Here is a 15,000-nt window from a genome sequence, read left to right as displayed (position 1 = left end):
TTGGGTTGGCCTGGAGTCCTGAGGTAAGCTGGCGTTCCCTCTGGGGTTTGCATACAACAATTAGCCTCGCACACTCTTACTACCACGACTACACTACACAGAGATTGGGACCCATGGCAAACAGTATTTCAAGCACTAGGTACCAATAGACTGTAGACTGCACTGTGTTATTGTGCTTGGTTACTGCTGCAGGTGGGCTCCGTAATAGTACGAATGTGCATTAGACCCTTACCCTCACGGTGTGTACGCGTGTGTGTGTGTGTGTGTGTGTGTGTGTGTACTCACGTGTGTGTGTGTGTGTGTGTGTGTGTGTGTGTGTGTGTACTCGTGTGTGTGTGTGTATGTATGTGTGTAAGCACGTCTCACCTTCACTGAGAGTGTGTTGGCCACGATGCCGTCCACTGTGCGCTCTGTAAAGGGGTCAAACTGCTTGTTGGAGCGGCGCATGTACTCTGGTTTGACCCGGTAGCCACTCTTCCTGTTGTACTCGAACATGCCAAGGTTCAACTGCATGGACAGGTCTGCCAGCCAGGGAAGACACATACAGGTGAAGATAAATATATATTTTTATTTATTTATTTATTTTATTGATAACCAGAAGAGTTACAAAAATACATTTACAGAGAAAGATACTCTGTCAGTGCAGTATTTATAGAAAATAAATGATGTTTTCTAAACAAAGTTCGGGAGGAGCCCATAGGGTTGATTGACAGCCATCACTTACCCCACTTCCGTTTGTAGGAATAAAACCCTCCTCCCTGCCCATTTCGTCACACTGGACCCCCGTTGCTCCATTTCACTATTAACTCTAAATTACCCCTCATCCATAGGGGGTGTTAGCGAACATCACGTGCATGTGATCCCCGCTATTGGCATCCCAGGACCATGGCCAGCTACCAAGCCAAACTTTCTATTCTCTGCACTCAGTATAAGCAATCCAATGGGCGAACTAGTGAAATAGAGGAGGAGAAATGAGGCGAGCGGATATATACTGTATCATTAGCAAGCTTTCATTTGTGACATGCACTAGTACGCTTGGCAACACTTGTGAGGGAGCAGGGCTGAACAACACAACTGTCAAAACCAACCAACATTCACATGAAAACAAACAACATTCTCCAGCATCTGTATTCTACGTAGTATAGTATATATACTCTTTTGATCCCGTGAGGGAAATTTGGTCTCTGCATTTACAATCCGTGAATTAGTGAAACACACTCAGCACGCAGTGAACACACAGGGCCAGATATACGTACATTTTCGAAGCGATAAGCGTTATCAGCGTCATGGACACACCACAGATTCTTGAGCGCTGTCAGACCCAAGTTTCCGTCGTATTTATCAACCGTTCAATCCTTAGTGTAAACTAGCCTTTCTCTGCCTTTCTCGCCCATAACAGCAATTACGAGCGTCCACAACTGAATGGCAGTGCCTACATACAAGCGCCAGTTGAATGAAGTTAACCGATGACAACATTAAAAGAATCAAGCGTTTAGCGATCATGAAATAATACCATACATGATAAGATGTAAACAAGCAGGGAGATAATGAAGATCAGTAGTTCTACTCAAACTACTTGTGCTTGCCGTAGGCTATGGAAGATTGGTCAAATCTAGCAAGTAGGAAAGTGGCGTGAAAGTGAAAGTAAGACATTCGAAAGGCCAACGAAAGTTGAGGTTGCTTTGGTAGTAGGCTACAAATACTTTCACCACAAAACTGGTGCTCTAAATAGCGATTCTGTTGTTGTCTTTGAAAGATTCTCTTATTGACGCATTGAACTGCAATTTGGATTAACACCTGCTTTTACAAAGTGGAAGTTTTAGCGCAGAATAGGCGATGCTTTCAGGAGCAGTCTTTGTACACACAGCGGAATAAATAATTAGAGGCTCTTTACTCTTCCCCTCCCATCTTTTTACACTAAACTCTACTTTCCCCTGGATCCTCCCATGAATGCATATTCATGACATGACAAACATAATCTGCCACTTTCAGCTCGACAGGCAGTTTCGCGGCTTACATCATTGCGGCCTGTTTGTACATACCTCGCAATGATTTTACATGCACATTGCGAAACAAATACGCCTGAAGTGGGCGCAAAAGCGGTAGTACATTTGGTCCACAGTGAGGTGAAGCACACACTAATCCCGGCGCAGTGAGCTGCCTGCTACAGCGGCGCTCGGGGAGCAGTGAGGGGTTAGGTGCCTTGCTCAAGGGCACTTCGGCCGTTCCTACTGGTCAGCATTCGAACCGGCAACCCTCTGATTACAAGTCCGAAGCGCTAACCAGTAGGCCACGGCTGCCCCCCATTATCATTATTATTCCTTTGATGTCGCACGAAGGCGGGCATACTGTATGTTGAAAATAATCTAACAGGGAAACAGTTACTTGGACCAGGTTTACTGTTTTTCTTCTAATACACTGTAGGCTAACGTGGTGTTGCTAGAGAGGCAGTTCTTACCGATCATCTGGAAGTTGAGGGCCACCAGTTGGCAGCCAGTGTTCCAGAAGACCTGGGGCATGTAGTTAGAGGAGTCATAGCGCGTGCCCTTTGGGTAGATACGGCTCAGCTGGAACTTGTTATACCTGAGATCTCATTAAGGACGACAGAGGTGTTTGTGTGTGTGTGTGTGTGTGTGTGTGTCAGGCTTGTGCAAAATTCCAGAATTGAATTGTAACTGGCTCTTAAATTCCAATACAATTCTTGAATTTCACTTGCATTTCAATTGAGGTAGCAAACAGGAAGCAGAATTGCAATTCGAAATGTGCACAACCCTGGTGTGTGTGTGTGTGTGTGTGTGTGTGTGTGTGTGTGTGTGTGTGTATGTGGTCTAAGTGGTGTGAGTGTGTGAGGTATGAGTGTGCAGTAAAAGGATACTCTACAAACTCCACAGGGGACTTGGTGAGGTTTTCCAGGGCCTTGGTCTCCACGAAGGATGACATCTCATAGCTCCGATTGACCTCTGAGGAGAAAGGGATGAGGAATGGTTATGTTATGTGTGTGTGTGTGTGTGTGTGTGTGTGTGTGTGTGTGTGTGTGTGTGTGTGTGTGTGTGTGTGTGTATGTGTGAGAGCAGGAAATAGAGGGCTTTTGTGTACTGTATATGTGTGTGTGTGTGTGTGTGTGTGTGTGTGTGTGTGTGTGTGTGTGTGTGTGTGTGTGTGTGTGTCTGTGAGAGAGAGAGAGAGAGCAGGAAAGAGAGGGCTTTTGTGTACTGTATATGTGTGTGTGTGTGTGTGTGTGTGTGTGTGTGTGTGTGTGTGTGTGTGTGTGGGAGTGTGTGTGTACATGTGTGTGTGTGTGTGTGTGTGTGTGTGTGTGTGTGTGTGTGTGTGTGTGTGTGTAAATGACCTCAGGGAGTAGACTTACTCTTTGCTCCCTCAAAAGAGTTGAATTTCACAGGCTGAATGTAGTTGACCAGGTTGGACATTTCCTCAGTTGCAAATGTCTCACTGCCAGCTGTGTCCTGCAGAGGACAGAGAACGACAGACAAATCATTTCATCACACAAAGGACACAAGAAACAACACACTTAAATCAGACAGGAAACATAGTGAGGAGGTTCACAATCTGCCTCCTTCTTCATCACTGATAAAACCAGAGGCTAAAGTCTATGCAATCACAACTGAATAAGATCTATATCAGATGCCAGTGTCCTTGCAGTTGCTACTGAATATGGTCTATATTTCGTTAGTATATTTACATACAGTGTTAATATTATATTATTAGTCTTTATTACACGGCTCTTCAGAGAGCTGCAGAAAGTTCCATTCACATGAATGGGCCTTGCCAACGTTCGGAGGTCTGTTAATTCTAAATTATATAATCACCGTTGCAAGGTATATAATGACCGCTGTCAATGGCAACGGGTTTTGTGCTTTTGACTAATGTCTTTCATATCACACTGCACGTCGGGTTTCTGTTCTCCCTGTCAGGACTTATTTTCTGATAATTACGGGCGGACAATACATTATCCCTTTTAGCCTACATTAAGCACTGAGTGGGACTGTGGTTAACATGGCATATCACTGATATTTATTTAAGAGTGAAACATTTCAAATGAATAGATGGTGAAATGATGCCACACTACTGACTGTCCCTAGCCTGGGCTTTCCCATGCTGCCCTGCGCACAATTTTATTCACGCTGCTAGGCAGCCTGGATTCCATGGACTTCATTTTCATCTCAACGAAGGAACCAATCACAGAACGGAGGGGGGACAGCAAGACGATGACGACACACCGAAGCGGTTATGAGCTACGACAAAATGAACGTGTAGTTTCCAGACCCCATCTCAATGAGATGAGGTCTGACGTTAGCCAGGCTAGACTGTCCCATGGACTCTACTAGGGACCATCCTAACTTGTACTAGGTAGGAAACACCACTAGAGGGAGCGCTTGCATCAGTCCTCCATCTCCATTGGATGCAGTGGCTCTGTAAACCACTTTGTGCAAAGACTAACTGCATGGGAAAGTGAGAGACAGAGAGACAAGGAAGAAGAGTAAGAAAGAAGAGGAGAAAGGGAAGAAATGAGAGAACTGTACCTCATCCACTGACTTTTTTCCTTCTTCGTCATCATCCTCCTCTTCCTCGCTGTCTACCTCCACCTCACCTGTTACACACATAATCAAAACAATATATATTTATAATGGTGAATTTATAATGAGTGTTTCAATAAGCAAATAAGCACTCACAGGACAATACTGACCTGACACTGACAAAGTGTACAAATGGTTGTGATGTGACATGAAATAAAAGCACATCTCACAGGGAGAATGGAATTATGACTGCTAGACGGGTGATATTCCAGCTGTGCTTAAAGCTGCAGTTGGCCAGATTTTTTTGATCATATTCACTGAAACCGACCCTATGCTCCAACAGAAGAACATAAATCAGCCAATTTTAGAAAAAAAAAACGCACTTCTACCTCCACCTAGAGCCTGTTATTTGTTTTGCAAAAATCCATAGCTTCCGGTTCTTCTGGTCCAATCAGAGCAGGGCTGTGTGAGATCTGACTGTCAATCACAGTCTGGTGCAGTCTGGTGCGCATTGACGAGCACAAACTCGATGAGAGGGTGCTCGGTGGTAGTGGGGGAGGGGCATGAGAGTAGTAAACATTCAAAATTTTGGCTAAATCTCCTCAATCTGTCAGACTTGCCAACTGCAGCTTTAAGCAATCCCCAGTAATGGACATTTTAAATTCCTCCTCAAAACTATTTTAGATCTATATCACAGGTTTAAGGTCATGGTGAATTGTGTGTGTGTGTGTGTGTGTGTGTGTGTGTGTGTGTGTGTGTGTGTGTGTGTGTGTGCATGCAGTGCAGTGACGGTGTAGCATATGTACCGATAAACTTCCTCCTTTGTGAGCCTCCCTCACTTCCCTCAGGTGGGGACTGCTGTGTGGGGTCCCGCTCTCGCTCCCGCTCAGCCGGCTCATGGTGCGTCGACCCTGCGAGGACAACAACATCAGTCCAGGGGCTAAAGGCTAAATGGTGCAACCCACTTCCAGTGAATTATGCTAAGCTAGGCTAATGGTGTCAAATTGGGTTACTGCACGCATAGAGAGAAGACGGGTATGTATCCTCCTATGTAACTCTGGGTTAGACGGCAAATATATTTTGGTATGCTTATAGCTAAAATGATTGACATCACTTGGTATGCTTATAGCTAAAATGATTGACAAATGAGGAACAACAATCACAATCAAGCTATCGACAGATCTATCTGTTGAGGGTATGGACAGCACAGATTAATGATCAATCTACTGTAACAAAGTGCTGAAGACAGAGGATATGAAAAAGTACAGAAAAAGTGTTTGGTATATTAGTGATGAAATTGAGTTTAGAATAGAAGTATAAAAGAAACATAGGCACATATTACAAATCAAATGTACGGACCCGTGGACTTGAAGCAAGGTATCGTAATTTCCCAACTACTAGCCGCGGTTTATACATTGATTTTACAAAATTTCTTCAGCTATGAGGTTAATACACAGGGGCAGTTAATATGGTATTAATATGGTTTAGTTTTTTTTTTAACTTGCATAAAACACTGTCCTGCGGCTTATACACAATGCAGCTAATACACAGGAAATTGCTGTACACAAACCCGTATACAAAGCAGTGTCCACAGACCCAGTGCTCTTGCCATACATTGAGAAACTGTATCAGGCGAAACTCAAACCATAGCTGTCGCCAGCTAGTCATTGTTCTTGTCACAGGCATGTTGCCTGCTTTGGTTGGAGGTTCAACATTTCCCAGCAGCCTTAGCACTCTATCTTTCTCCTAGCAAGTGCAATGGACGTACTGGACACACTGCAGATTTGGGCCAAGATTTTTAGTACACATGTAATACGAAATGCTTGTTATAGCTTTCTACAAAAGTGCTTATTTCTTCTGGGGGAAAAAAACTGTTGTGACCGTTACTTACACTGTATTTCAGGGTGTAAAGAGACTATAACAAGTTCCCGCACTGTTAACATATTTTTGTTAAATATTTTGGCACACATTCCTTTCACTGTAACTGTTCATTTTTTAATTTATCATGATGTACACTTATGCCATTAATTGGAAATCCACATGTAATGACCATTATTGACCAGTAGATGGCGGTGTGGCACTTCCCAACATTTGAGACTGACTGAAATGATGCTTCCAGGAGTGACCATCGGTAAATGGCAGCAGTATCGACCACACTGCCAGTTATCATTCAGCAACTCACAGCTCTGTGCGCTAATGTCTACTGCAGCACACATGAAAACAATCAGACCCACAGGAGAGGGGGAGGAATGGAGAGAGGGAGAGAGAGGGAGGGAGGGAGGAAGAGAATCAATACAAGGGAAAGATAAACCACCGATATTGACAGAAGACACACAGGGAGAAGAAAATATTACAAAAAAGATGCACTAAAAGATTAGTGCACTCAATATAACCCCGTCAAGTCATCTTGCTGTTTTGACTGAGTTATTGCTGTGTCTTATCTGTTATGTTGATTGTGCTAATATCTTTTTTTAAAGTGTGTTGAGTGTAATGTTACCCTCACTCATGGAACAAATTAAACCTCTTTCCCTCTGTGGTCCTTCAGTGATGGCACGAGTTCCCCATCTCTGATCTACTGAACCCCAATCAGTTTTACAGGAACACCTGGAGACAGAAATCTTTTGGGTTCTGTTCAAAACTGGTGGAAATGTGGGGCTGATTCTCTAGACGGCTCTAACGTTCAAAGAATTCTGAATGGAACCAGTTCAAGAACCTGTTCTCTCTTGGTTGAAGGTGTAACTGTTGGGGAGGAGGTGCAGCAGTATGGAGGAGGTGTAACTGTAGGGGAGGAGGTGTAGACAGGAGGTTAAGTGTGGTTTCTTAGAGATGGAATGCTGAACGTGTCGCTGCAGGAGAGAAGGATTATGTGTGTACGGTAAGAGGAAGAGGAGGTGTAACCCATGAGGAGGTGCAACTTTGCTGAGTCAAGAAGGTTCACACATGCTGGAGGTGTCACTGTAGGGGAGGACGTGAATGTGTGCAATGCATGAAGAGTGGTGATGGAGGTGTGACAGTAAGGAGATGTGATGGTGAGGAGGTGTAATCATGAGGAGGTGTGACATTAAAGAGATGGGACGTTGAGGTGGTGTGCAGTAAGAAGGTGTGACGTAAGGAGATATAATCATGAGGAGGTGTGACGTAAGGAGATATAATCATGAGGAGGTGTGATGGTAAGGAAGTGTAATCATGAGGAGGTGTGACGTAAGGAGATATAATGTGACAGTAAGGAGATATAATCATGAGGAGGTGTGATGGTAAGGAGATATAATGTGACAGTAAGGAGAGGAGGTGTGATGTGTAAGAGAGATCATAAGGTGTGACAGTAAGGAGATGTAATCATGAGGAGGTGTGACGTAAGGAGATGTAATCATGAGGAGGTGTGATGGTAAGGAGGTGTAATCATGAGGAGGTGTGATGGTAAGGAGGTGTAATCATGAGGAGGTGTGACGTAAGGAGGTGTAATCATGAGGAGGTGTGATGGTAAGGAGGTGTAATCATGAGGAGGTGTGATGTAAGGAGATATAATCATGAGGAGGTGTGATGGTAAGGAGATTATTAGACTAAAGTAATCATGAGGAGGTGTGACAGTAAGGAGATATAATCATGAGGAGGTGTACCTGCACTGGGTGAGGAAGGCTCACACATGCTGGAGGTGTCACTGTAGGGATTAGACGTCTGCTCTGTGAGCTTCTTCTTGGTGCTGCCATCGGCCTTGTGGGATTTCTTCTTGTTCTTGATCAGGATCTTGCCCAGCAGGTCCATGGGACTGGGCAAAGCCACACCAGGCTCCAGCTGCAACATGTCATAAACATGCTTATTAACAGATTTTAATAGCTGGTGTAATACACATGCTTATTAGACATTATTATCAGCCAGGGCATGTTGTAAATATGCTTATAAACTATTTATAACAGTCAGTGCATGTTATACACATTAAGCATTTTGGAGAAGTTGGGGAGAAGTTCTACTTAACTGCTGGAACAGGTTATAAAAACGCTTACAAAACATCAACAACAGGAGGAAGCAGAGGATATGCTGTGTTAGCATGTGTTTGCAAAAACACGCAAATGTCTGTGTGAATCATAATGATGAGCTACAGTTGGGATAGGAATAAACTTGCAAGAAGTGTACCGGTAAGCATATTAATACATCTGGAAATATATGATATTAAAAATATCTTTCCTATCTTTCCCACCTTTCCTAATACCACTGTAGGAAGTTTATCAGAGATGAATTTGCATTTAACCTTCTGAGTTTATTTTGCAAGCATGAATCACATTTATTTTACAACCTTTACTGCCTTTCGGTCATTACAGCTTGGAAACCCCAACCCCATTCCCACTGGTGTCATCTTGCTTAATTAGAGGCAGATCAACCATAGCAAGATGTAGTTCATATTTTAGTTGTTGGTTTTCATACTACAAACAGACTAAAGTGAACGGAAGGTCCACTGGTAATTTGCTCATATTCACACTCACTGGAACACACTACACCCATACTCACACTGTGATCTGAGTGTTAAACTCACTGGAACACACTACACCCATACTGACACTGTGATCTGAGTGTTAAACTCACTGGAACACACTACACCCATGCTGACACTGTGATCTGAGTGTTAAACTCACTGGAACACACTACACCCATACTGACACTGTGTAACACTCACTGGAACACACTACACCCATACTGACACTGTGATCTGAGTGTTACACTCCGATCCCCTTCCTGACTCGCTCTTTCCATTCCATTCATTTCTGAACTCGTATCCACACAAATGTAAACACAATCATCGAAACTGCTTTTCAATTAAAAGGTCATTATTAACTCATACCGTTTTAATGCAGACCAAGCGATTTAATTTCTATTCACATATTCCCTGAAATACTGGCAATTCAATGGCCTATATAGCAAAAGCCGCACTAATGTTCAGTCGCACGTTTCATTTATATTTAATTTCCACGCTCAAATCGGCGAAGCGGCTGAAGACTAACTGAGGTTTCTCTCCACTGGTGTTCTTGATAGATCCTTGCATGGAGAGAGAGAGAGAGAAAGAGAGAGAGAGAGAGAGAGAGAGAGATAAAGAGAGAGAAAGAGAGAGAGAGAGAGACCTTTGAAGTTGAACTCGTCGGCGACTTCCTCCTCCTCCCCACCTTCTTCATCCTCCTCTCCCTCCCTCTCTCCTCCCAAACTCATGTCAGAATGACATTAACATCCCAGAGGAGTGCTATCGCAATCACTCAAAACATTAAAGTTCCAAAGCTGCTGCTTGAGTCCTGCCGACCGACTAAAAATAGGACTTTTGAAAAGCGCAAGATGTCTAAATGCCTTTGTGTTTCTTCTGTGATTAAATATGAGAGAGACTGAAAGACTTGAAATTAGAATGTCGGTGTGTGTGTGCGTGCGTGTGTGTGTGTGTGTGTGTGTGTGTGTGTGTGTGTGTGTGTGTGTGTGTGTGTGTGTGTGTGTGTGTGTGTGTGTGTGTGTGTGTGTGTGTGTGTGTGTGTGTGTGTGTTTGTGTGTGCAGAGCGAAACGATGGAACGATCATGTATTTGTGTGTGTCTGAGTTTGGTAAGAAAGGAGGAGTACAGGGAAACAGAATTAATCTGTGTAAAGTTGATGGAAAGACATTAAAACAGGCCAAAAAAGGAGAGACAGAGAGGGGGAGAGGGAGAAAAGGAGAGAGGGGGAGAGGGAGAAAAGGAGAGAGGGAGAGAGGGAGATGAGGAGAGGGGGGAGGGAGATGAGGAGAGAGGGGGAGAGGGAGAAAAGGAGAGAGGGAGAGAGGGAGATGAGGAGAGAGGGGGAGAGGGAGATGAGGAGAGGGAGATGAGGAGAGAGGGGGAGAGGGAGATGAGGAGAGAGGGAGAGGGAGATGAGGAGAGGGAGATGAGGAGAGAGGGGGAGAGGGAGATGAGGAGAGAGGGGAGAGGGAGATGAGGAGAGAGGGGGAGAGGGAGAGAGGGAGATGAGGAGAGAGGGAGAGAGGGGAGAGGGAGATGAGGAGAGAGGGGAGAGGGAGAGAGGGAGATGAGGAGAGAGGGAGAGAGGGGGAGAGGGAGATGAGGAGAGGAGATGAGGAGAGGGAGATGAGGAGAGAGGGGGAGAGGGAGATGAGGAGAGAGGGAGAGAGGGGGAGAGGTAGGTAAAGAGAGAAATTGAGAAAGGGAGAGAGGAAAAGAGAGTTAAATAGGGAGAGAAAAGGAGGTTTGCCGTTATCTTTTGTCCAAGATCTTTCCACTCAGTGTTGTTTGCCTGGAGCAGTAATTGTGTTTGTACCTTTTCGTATCATTGGGGGCCAAGCAGTGAAGCTGTGTTTCTACTTTGTCTTCTTCTTATTGTTATTATTACTATACAACTGTCTTCTGCCATTAGGACAACAGCCCATAGAACCATCTGGTACAAAGTTATGAAATTTGGCACACTGATTTTTCTCAACTTACAGTACGTGTCAATACTTTGAGCGCTCTAACTCCACCAACAGGTTAAAATAGACATGGGTTTATGCACAAACTTCTGATTGGTATGCCCAATTTTCAAAAATGAGGTACTATTGGAATTCTTGGATCCAGTCAAGTTCAACACACCCCATTACGTCACTTCCCACCATATTGGATTTTATCAAAAACCTGAAAATGTTTTTACATGCCAGCCACCACAGACACACAAAAACTCTCACACACTCACATTCCAAAACACACACAAACACAAACACACACACACACACACACACACACACACACACACACACCACCCTAGACCCCACAGACACCGCAGAAAGCAGTCCATCGAAACACATGAACGGTAGAGATAAGCAAAAGACAAAGAGGAAGAGAGAGAAGGAGGGGGAAAAAGGAAAGAGAAAAAAGAGCAAAAGAGAGAGAGAAAGAGGTGTAGAGAACAGTAATAGAGGAGGAGTAAAGGGGCCAGGACTGTTACTGTACTGTATGTGTGTGATTGTGTTAGTGTACTGTTAGTGTACTGTGAGTGTGTTAGTGTACTGTTAGTGTACTGTATGTGTGTGTGTGTGGGGGGTGTTACACAACGAACACTGAAAGGGGGGGGGTACACAAGCACAATGCAGGCTTTTAACTGGTAGCTAGGGCAACTGAAACAAATTGAGAAAGAGAGAGAGAGCGAGAGACAGATAAACAAAGAGAGAAAGGGTGACAGGGTTTATGTGTGAGTGTATCAGCGTCTGTGGTGTATGAGTATGCGTGTGTGTGAGTGTGTGTAGAAAGAGTGCGTGGTGTGTGTGTGCTTGCTTGTGCTTGTGTGTGTGAGTGTGTGTGTGTGTGCGTGTGTGTACAGTATGTGTGTGTGAGTGTATGTGTGTGTGTGTGTGTGTGTGTGTGTGTGTGTGTGTGTGTGTGTGTGTGTGTGTGTGTGTGTGTGTGTGTGTTGTGTGCACAGTGGATAGTTGTGGTGAGATAAGGCCTGAGTAACTGGCCAAGCACTGAGAGAGCTGGAATTCATTTCACTTTAACCCACAGTGAGAAGTGACTGCACCTCAGCTCAGATAAGACGTACAGAGACAGCAAAAGGTGGAAAATAAGGCTGCAAGTGTGTGTGTGTGTGTGTGTGTGTGTGTGTAATGTATGTGTGTTTAGGGTGTATGTGAGGTGTGTGTGTGTGTGTGTGTGTGTGTGTGTGTGTGTGTGTGTGTGTGTGTGTGTGTTGTATGTGTGTTTAGGGTGTATGTGAGGGTGTGTGTGTGTGTGTGTGTGTGTTTAAATGGCCTCACCGGGTATTTCTCAAGTGGATCTATGAGCAATGCCTCTCCGAATATTGACCGGCAGTACTCTGCCATCTTCGCTTGCTGCTTCGGGCTGTCCAATAAGAACACATACACACACACACACACACACACACACACACACACCAACAGAGTCAAATATACTCAATTACTGTTCCTTGAATTGATTATTTTCCCTTTCTCATTAAGTTTCACATTATCTGCCAAACAGAACTGCATTAATCAATATGACACAGATAGGCAAAGTAGGCCAGTCTAAAGATATGCTCCACAAACTTCAGTAAAATGACTGGCGTCCTGGGAGATCAGAAACATCTCATTACACAAAAACAGCATCCCCCATCTTCACTAAATAACTGATATCAAAATGTGATTAAAATATTTAAAACATGATTTATATGAACACCAGGAAATGGGGGCCAGTTTCAATAAGGAGAGGACTACATTAACCAGCGACACTTTCATCATGTAAATTTCATATTTTTAGATCTGTAGACACAATGACTATTAACGAGCCTACAGGCTATTCATCTAAGACTCCTGACTTCAGTCAGCGATTGCGCAGGAAGCTGTGTTTGTTTGTGTTTATGTTTATATTTAAATTTATTAGCAGACACTTTTGTCCAAAACAGCATACATTATATTTTAACCAAGGCCCGAACAAAATACACCAGAGAGGTAGGTCACCCCTCCCTTCAGTATTCAAAGAGAAATCACACAGTTTTGTTTTGGGCAGCCGTGGCCTACTGGTTAGGGCTTCGGGCTTGAAGCAAGGCACCTAACCCCTCACTGCTCCCCGAGCACCGCTGTAGGAAGGTTGTAGGAAGGTGCTCCAGGTTAGTGTGTGCTTCACCTCACTGTGTGTTCACTGTGTGCTCTGTGTGTTCACTAATTCACCTGGAGGAACACTGTGTGTGCTTCACCTCACTGTGTGTTCACTGTGTGCTCTGTGTGTTCACTAATTCGCTCATTTGAGTTGGGGGAACTTACGAGTCCACATGGTTCTCAAAGGACAGGATGACGGGGAATGGCGAAGTCTTAAATGCACTTTCTGCAATGGCCTCTATGACTTCCTGAGAGAGAGTGAGAGAGAGAGAGAGAGAGAGAGAGAGAGAGAGAAAGAGAAGAGAGTGAGAGAGAGAGAGAGAATTGAAAAGATGAGATAGCTGCAAAGATAAAGAGGTTTTTTGGCCTTTTCAAAAACCTCTATTTAACAAGCAATAGCAATCAAGTCCATCCCTACCACCAGTTCCAAACGGGTCCAGCTTCGCCCTGAGCCATTAATGGATGGAATTGCCTCCCCCACACAGCAAAACAGAATAAAAGCCCAATCATCGCTGCGGGCACTAAATTGTAATGAGTAGTTTAAGTCCACATAACTACTCCTGCCCGCTCCTCCCTTCCCAATAGAGACTCTCTCAATCTGCCATCATACTGACCCCCCCATGAGAGTGACGAGGGGGAGTTGGGACAGCTGTAATGGACTTGGGGATCTCATTAGGCAATCAATGTCAGGCCCTTAACAGTGTGATCAAAGTTTGCTGAAGCCGAGTGCAAGTCCATCCACCAGTCATTTGACCCGCTGATGGAGCGCAAATGAACTCCTCGTGTTGAAGATTCAACTCCATTATCGCACTATTACGCTATTATGTTGACACACCCACACACAGACACACACACAAACACATGCACAGACACACACAGACACACACATACAGACACTCTCACAGACAACCCACCTACATGACTCGAGCACCTCTCCTCTGCCTCTACTGTATATCTTATCTGTCCATCTGTGCTCTCTCTCCTCTACATATTCTCTTCTGCCACACACTCATCTATCCCCCTCATTTGCCAAACACTCATTCATCCCCCTCTCTTCTTTTCTGCCAAACACTCATTCATCCCCCTCTCTTCTTTTCTGCCAAACACTCATTCATCCCACTCTCTTCTCTTTTGCCAAACATTCATTCACCCCCTCTCTTCTCATCTTCCATACACTCATCTATCCCTCTCTCTTCTCATCTGCCTCACACTCATCTATCCCCCTCTCTTTCCCTCTCTAATCCTTTTGCATATCTCTCTCCCTCTTCTTCTCTCTTTCAGATACAACTTCACTCCCACCATCTTTCCTCTTCCCTGCTTCATTTACTTGTTTTTTTAATGTTACTGTACACTAAAGTTGCCTGATTTGGAGCAAAGATTCTAGAGCGGAGTTCTGTTCTAAAATCTTTGATTTGGAGTTGACTTTGGGATGGAGATGGAGAGATAGAGGTGAAGAGAAGTAAAGAGGCAAGAAGGAAGAGCTGAATTTGAGCAAAGATAGCGATGTGAACCGAAGAGGATGGAGAGAAGATAGAAAGATGCAAAATAGAGGTGTAGAGAAGGAAGGAAAGAGGTAAGAAGAAAGAGTTGAATGTCACCAGAAGATAATGGAGAGAGAATGGAAAGATGCAAAATAGAATGTAATCAGCAGATAATGGAGAGAGGATAGAAAGGTAATAGGCAACATGCAAAATAGAGGTGTAGAGAAGGAAGGAAAGAGGTAAGAAGGAAGGAATGGGGTGAGGATAGAGAGAAGAGATGGAGAGCAAAGAGAGGAGGATGACTATGGGATGGAGAGAAGAGGAGAAGAGAAAAGGAGGGAGGTGAAGAAAAGAGGGAGATGGCTGAAGATGGCGGTACCTTGAAGGAGATATCTGTTGTCA

At 44.2% G+C, this 15,000-nt stretch overlaps 1 protein-coding gene across 1 annotated transcript in view; it reads right to left on the bottom strand.

Annotated features, from left to right (window-relative positions):
* Positions 1-15,000, bottom strand: part of LOC125299518 (1-phosphatidylinositol 4,5-bisphosphate phosphodiesterase beta-1-like) — a 152,963-nt gene that overhangs the window by 32,642 nt on the left and 105,321 nt on the right. The window contains 10 exon segments of the mRNA XM_048250819.1: positions 367-521; positions 2,459-2,583; positions 2,876-2,960; positions 3,368-3,464; positions 4,542-4,609; positions 5,342-5,446; positions 8,153-8,327; positions 12,281-12,365; positions 13,283-13,365; positions 14,978-15,000. The exon segment at positions 14,978-15,000 is cut by the window's right edge and continues 135 nt beyond it. Of these exon segments, the coding sequence (XP_048106776.1) occupies positions 367-521; positions 2,459-2,583; positions 2,876-2,960; positions 3,368-3,464; positions 4,542-4,609; positions 5,342-5,446; positions 8,153-8,327; positions 12,281-12,365; positions 13,283-13,365; positions 14,978-15,000 (1,001 nt within the window).

This window comes from Alosa alosa, chromosome 8, assembly GCF_017589495.1.
Source record: "Alosa alosa isolate M-15738 ecotype Scorff River chromosome 8, AALO_Geno_1.1, whole genome shotgun sequence".
In the NCBI taxonomy this organism is placed as follows: Eukaryota; Metazoa; Chordata; class Actinopteri; order Clupeiformes; family Clupeidae; genus Alosa; species Alosa alosa.
This window is presented reverse-complemented; position numbering and strand designations above follow the sequence as displayed.